The sequence below is a fragment of the Trypanosoma equiperdum genome, assembly GCF_001457755.1.
Source record: "Trypanosoma equiperdum strain OVI genome assembly, contig: ctg_216, whole genome shotgun sequence".
Taxonomy (NCBI): domain Eukaryota; phylum Euglenozoa; class Kinetoplastea; order Trypanosomatida; family Trypanosomatidae; genus Trypanosoma; species Trypanosoma equiperdum.
Window position 1 is genome coordinate 30,890 of NW_027124106.1, and position 6,471 is coordinate 37,360.

The 6,471-nt window shown below is 48.0% G+C and overlaps 2 protein-coding genes across 2 annotated transcripts; both read left to right on the forward strand.

Annotated features, from left to right (window-relative positions):
• Positions 1 to 921: 921 nt before the first annotated feature.
• On the forward strand, positions 922 to 2,943 carry TEOVI_000070400 (TPR repeat/SET domain containing protein, putative; the record flags this gene model as incomplete). Its single annotated transcript, XM_067224070.1, has 1 exon — positions 922 to 2,943. The coding sequence occupies one exon, from the start codon at positions 922 to 924 to the stop codon at positions 2,941 to 2,943; it is 2,022 nt and encodes a 673-aa protein (XP_067080171.1).
• Positions 2,944 to 3,504: 561 nt separating this feature from the next.
• Positions 3,505 to 5,664, forward strand: TEOVI_000070500 (mitochondrial ATP-dependent zinc metallopeptidase, putative; the record flags this gene model as incomplete). The annotated part of the gene is made up of 1 exon (XM_067224071.1): positions 3,505 to 5,664. The coding sequence occupies one exon, from the start codon at positions 3,505 to 3,507 to the stop codon at positions 5,662 to 5,664; it is 2,160 nt and encodes a 719-aa protein (XP_067080172.1).
• Positions 5,665 to 6,471: the final 807 nt, after the last annotated feature.

The following is a 6,471-nucleotide window of genomic DNA, read 5'->3' on the forward strand; positions in this document are numbered from 1 at the left end:
CACAAGCACACACACGCACTTACATATATACTTACATAAATATATACGCATAGTGGAAGGTCATAATACTCATAAGCAGAACCTGCTTCTTTTCTGACATGTTTCTTCTTTTTTCCTTATTTTTCTTTTTCTTTTTCTTTCTTTGTTTTAATTTCCTTTAATTTGTATCGCCGACGCCGCTGAGCAACCGAATGATCAACTACGAACTTCTTATGGTGTGGGGCCCCCGGGAAATGGATTGTGATATGAATTGTGCTCCTCTTTTTTTTTTCTCTTTTAAAAGGGGGAAAAAAAGATATAAAAAAATATATATTAAAAAAAGAATGAATGGTGGAGACATCATCACTCCTCCCTTTATTCTTTCGGCTCTCAGCACTTCGTAGTCTGCAGTAGTTCCATTTCCATTTCTATTTCCATTTCCATCTTTATTTTATTTTATTTCATCTCTGTGCGTATGAGGCCACGTACGGGGAGAAGTGAAAAGGCTTGCGTGTGCGGGTTTTTCATTCCCCATAAATTTTTTTACTCTTTTTTTTTGTTTCGTTTTCCCTTTTCAAAGGAAAAAAAAAGGTTCTGAGTGGGGTCGTGCCACATTTAAAACGTATACGTATCTGTGCGTGCGCGCGTATATGTGTAAGTGTGTGTGTGTGTATGTTTTGTATGTGTAATGTACGCGTTGTTATTATTTTCCGTTAAAAGTATTGCATGGGGATGCTCATTTGACTTTACCACTTCTCATTACATTTGTAACGTCCCTCAATTATCTGCGACTTCCGAAAATGAGACACACACTTTTTCTCTTTTTTTTTTTCTCCGTTTTTTTTTTCTCTCTCTCTCTCTCTCTCTTTCTGTGTATATGTGTGTGTGTGTTTGTGTGTATTGGTATAATTTATATATTGCAGTAGCGGGAAGCTTAGTGAAATGAGTGGTGGTGTGTCCCCTGAGGTTGCGGCGCAGGCTGCCGCTAGACGAGAGGCCGCAGCTCAGTTGGGTTCATGGAGGGATATGTTATTAACGTTATCCAAAGAGTTTCCTCCTGGAAGTGGTTTGAAACCAGTTGAGGAAACATTAAAATACTTGCGAGAAGCAGAAGATAAGGCCGGTGTTGTGAACGCACTGAAGAGTTTGGAGGCGGGGGTAAGTCATGCATGTAATGTTAACGACACCGATGCGCTGGAGTGGAAGAGTCGGGGGAATGATGCATATAGTTGCAAGAAATTGGAAGAATGCATCCTCATGTATACTCGTGGAATGATGTCAGCTAGTGAAGATGATACATTGGCAGCACTTATTAATAACCGCAGTGCAGCGTTCATGGCACAAGGTCGCATCACAGAGGCACTGGCCGATGCTCATGCCGCCTTTACACTTACGCCATCGTACTGGAAAGCTCTCCAGAGGCGCGGCTCCTGTTTGCAGCGCTTGGGATTTATTGAGGAAGGCACGAAGGATATGGAGGCGGCTTCCAGAGAGGAGGCATCAGGTGCGAATGGAGAGGAGGTTGTGAAGAAAATTCTTCACGCCGGTAGGAGTGACGGATGTTGCGATGGTTCCAGTGGCAATGTTGTTTGCGGAAACGCTACCGTTGTTTCTGGTTCTGCAAATATTTCATATGGGACGGGAGTGAGTGGTGTTGTGGCGAAGGGTCCTTTGGATCCCGGGGATATCATCAGGGAGGTTCCTGTTGCTTACGCATTGTATGATGATCATTGGGGGGTGCGGTGTTGCTTTTGCTTAAAGGCTACTCGGCTTCTCTACTCGGGTGCCGCTTACCGCTCGCGTGGCAAGTCGGCTCGGGGTCTTTTCTGCAGTGAAGTTTGCGCCGCCACAAGTTGGGAGCGTGATGGGCAATACGAAACCACTAACGCCTTCTTTCATTTGTGTCCCGTCGATGCGTTGGTGGCGTGCCGAATGCTGCGATCGGAGCAGGTATTGCGTGGTGAGGAGCTTCCCCTTCGCAGCAACTTTACAGGTGAGTTGTATCCCGCAGCAGTTATTGGGGGTTATGAGACAGCAGTGAGTTTATTAGCTCTGGTGCTTGGTGCCGCGGATGCGGATGGTGCGGATCGCTTACGATTAGCCCAACGTCAAGTTACGCTCTCTGCGTTCGAGCTGAAGTTTCATACCGGTACGCAGATCAACATTAACACGGAGACACGCGAGGCTCTTATCGATGAGTCACGCACCATACCAGTGGGAAAGGCGGTGTACGTTACTGCAGCGCGCTTCCGTCACTCATGTCAACCAAACTGTTTTGCATCATTTGTGGGAAACCCTCTTGGATGTTCTTTGCAACTCTGTATCCGTGCCATACGTTCTGTTCAGGCAGGGGAGGAACTCACCATTGCTTATCACAACATGACAAAGTATAAAGCTGTAAGTGCCCACACTCGCCGCCGCTCGCTGGTTGAGCGGTGTGGCTTCTTGTGCGAGTGTAGCGCCTGCCGTGATGACAAGGATGAAAGCGTCACGTCTGAGAAAAAGGCGTATTACATTCAGGCGAGTGATTTGTACCAAAAAGGATGTCGTTTGATACGTGAGGGTCAGTTTGAGACCGCGGTAAATGTCCTTTCGCAGAGTTATGCCCTCACAATGGAGCATTTGTGCCCACCGCCGAGGCCACCTCAAACTATGGTTCCAAAAGTCCACATGGCCCTCGCAAAGGCTTTCAACCGGTTAAGAGATGATGGGAAATGTGTGGAGCACCTCGTAAAGAAGGTGGAGTTGGATAATACGCTTTATGGGACGGATCATGTAGAAATGGCCGATGATTTTATTCGCCTTGCATTTTTTGAAGCCACGGAGGAAAAGAGGAGGAAGTCGGCAGAGCGGGCTGTAGAGCTGTTGCGCCGCTTCTATGCACAGTCAAGGGAGCTTGATGAACAAACTCGGCGCATAGAGAGTTTTGTGACTCGCTCATCCCCATGCCAGAGGGCATTGTGAATGAAATAATCGAACGATTGTTAATTGGTGTGCGTGCGTCTGCGTCATCCCTTCGTTTCGGCCGGTGACTGCCTTCTAATGGAATAATAATCCTGAACATTATGATATTGGTTGTTGTGATCTGTTGACTTCACTGGGTCCATTTTCGTTTCGGGACCCCTTTACTTTTCTTCTTGTCAAATAAGTGATGCATGTTTTTTTTTTTTTTATCTTCCACTTCCCAACGAAGCTCTCCACGCACAGGTGGTCGCCAGAAACTTCGGTGTTTGTTTACTGTCATTATTGTGTTATTACCGGTTTCAACTCTGCGTGTGAATACCAGAATATATGCACGTTAAAAAAGAAAGAAATGTTATTGCGCCTCGGTGTAAATTGACAATCGTGTCTATAACAGATCCACGTGGAGTGTGGTTCCGTCCTGCACCATGTGGCTTCCGTGTGTACTCGTCTCCTTTTTCTCTTTCCTTCGGTTTTACGCCACGCCATGCCCCGCCATGCGGGCAAATAAGTTAAGTTTATCTTTTCTTTGCACCCGTAGGTGTCTGGGCGCGGGTGTACAATATGTTTAGGATACCCCGATCAGCCCACTTGTCATTTGCCGCGGCGGCCCTTCAAACATCCAAGTGTTTTTGTGCAACTGGCAGCAATAGTGACGGAAAGGCCGACGCACCGAAGGAGGGCGAGAAGGCATCAGTTGCAAGAGGTGTTTCCTCAAAGTCCAGAAGCAACAACAATACCAGCAATACCAACACCAGTGATAGCAATGCCGCTGTCGGGCGCGCGCCGGGGCTCTCATCTGAGAAACGCTACCCCAAAGGTTTTGAGGCATTTTACTCGGTGTCGTTACTGCGGAGGCTTCCATTTTCACGCCCTTCTTCGGAATCTGTGAATCGTGCCTACGCAATGTCTTCTGACGAGCGTGTGCTCATAGCCATTATTTCAGCCAAGGCACGCAAGGCGAGACGTGTACGGACGTTGGCCATCTTTTCGTGTTTGTTTGGAGTCACGATGGCGGTGCGCTTTTACTTTTTGCATTCGCGCGCAGAAGGGGACATCAGTGGCTATACCACTGTGGAAGTGGATTTGGCGGGACACAGGGCGGTCTTCCGTGGGCAAAAGGGCGAGGCTCTTGGCGTACGGAACTTCGTAGATTACAGGGCTTTTGAAGCTTCATGTGATAGTAACAAGGATATACTCGTTGGAATCCAAACGTATTACCCATGGGTGCCTATGTTACTCCTTTGTCTCCTGCCCCTTTTGGCCCTAACGCATTCCTTATTTAACACATCGGCCAGGCTCGCATCCCTCACGGCAGAGAAGAGTAGTTATTCATTCAAGCGTGAACTTTCCGTTGCCACTCGGCTAAGTGATGTGGCGGGGGTAACTGAGGGAAAAAACGAGGTGGTTGAAGTGATTGATTTCTTGAAGAACCCCAGCCGCTACCAGGCACTTGGGGCCAAACTTCCCAAAGGCGTTCTGCTTGACGGGCCACCTGGTGTGGGGAAAACACTTCTCGCGAAAGCCATTGCTGGTGAGGCCATGGTTCCTTTTCTCAGTTGTTCTGGAAGTGAGTTTGAGGAAGTGTACGTCGGCGTTGGAGCGCAGCGTGCTCGGGAACTCTTCAAACAAGCTCACGAGTGCAAGCCGTGCGTCGTTTTTGTGGATGAAATCGATGCCTTCGGGAGGAAAAGAAAATCCGACTCCGGAGGGAGCCTGCGAGGTACGCTGAATGCGTTTCTTTCTGAAATGGATGGTTTCAAGGATTCCACAGGAATAATGGTACTGGCAGCCACTAATCGTGCCGACATTCTCGACAACGCCCTCACGCGCTCCGGGCGTTTCGACCGAAAGATAACGCTGGAAAAACCTTCACATAAGGATAGGGTTGCCATCGCCGAGGTTCACTTGGCTCCACTTAAGCTTGAGCCGTCGGGAACTATTCGGGGCTTCGCAGAAACCGTCGCCGCGCTTACCCCTGGATGCAGTGGTGCGGATATATTTAACATTTGCAACGAGGCCGCTATCCAAGCCGCGAGGGAGGGAAAGGAATACGTCTCAACACGCCATTTCCACCAAGCAGTGGACCGAGTGCTAGTTGGATTGGAGAAGAGTGCAGTGAAGCTGAGCGATGCAGAGCGGGAGCGCATTTCATTTCATGAAGCGGGTAAGGTCGTTCTTCATTGGTTTCAAGAGAAAACCGATCCCGTCATCAAAACCACTATCCTTCCTCGTGGGCAGCATCGCTCCGGCGTAACCCAAAAGTTGCCTCAAACCGCTTTTATTTCGACGCAGGAACAACTCATGCAAGGTATGGTGGCACAGTTGGGAGGCTACGTAGCGGAGGAGTACTTCTTTAAGGACGTCTCAACATCTGCTGCAGATGATGTGCAGCATGCTACAAACAGGGCGCGACAGGTGGTCTGCACATACGGGATGGATCCCGAGAATATTGGTCACTTTGGTTACAACTTAGACCAGGAAGACAGCATTCAGAAACCGTTTGGACCATTAAAGGAGGATATTGTGGATGAGGCCGTTCACAAGCTCATCACCGAGGCGCTCAACAGGGCGCGGTCCATATTAAAACAATATCTTAGGGAGGTGCGTGCACTGGCGGGCCTTTTGGCAAGACAAGAGACACTTACAGCGCACGAGCTTTGGCTTTTACTTGGCGACCGTCCTGTCATGACAAAAGAGTTCCGCACTTATCTGGAGAGCTAAGGAGAGTGTGTGCTTGTGAATCCGTGTGTGTGGTTGGGTACTAAAAGGATGGGATCTGGCGGTGGACTTCAAGTTCGTATCCTCCATTTAATTATTATTATTGTTATTATTATTTTTTTTTTGAATAGCTGATGCTCTCTTCGTGAGTGACGTGTGCGTAGCCGCGTGTTGGTGATTGCGTGTTTCTTGTGCGAGCGCGTGTGTGCGATACACCTGGTTTCTTTCTAACCGGATGCAATAATTTGGCCAACAGAAAGTGAGAAGTCACGTGGGGTGGATGTAAATTTTTTCACGCTGCGCCAGCTGAAGTGGATGAAGTTTGTTCATAGCACCTTTTCACACCCCAACTTCACTTTTCTGCTTCTATTCTTTTCGTCTCCTCTTTTACTCATCTTTTTTTTTTGCTTTTGGAACGGTAAAGATGCCTCCGCGCGGCTGTGCATTATTCGCGCACGCGGGAAGAAAATCAACACTCTCCCCTAAAAGGCAAAGCAATACAATGTCGTAATGAGGATGTTGTTAGCCGTTGTTGTTGGCAATTGGAGTGAAAGGCTCATGGATGCGACCGAGGGCGTAACGCTTAATTGACTTTGGGAAGACCGTTTCTTCATTTTTCTCTTCCATTCCCTTCCCTGAAGTCAAGGGCGCGCGTAGCGTTTAGAACAGCGCAAGGCGTGTGCAAAGCCTTCGTAGCATGTAATATTGCTGCCGGTGTCCCTTTGGTGTGGTGCAACGGTTCCAGTATTATCACAAACACTCTTCTTCTCCAAAACCATGAAAGAAAGGACATATTGCACACATTTGTTT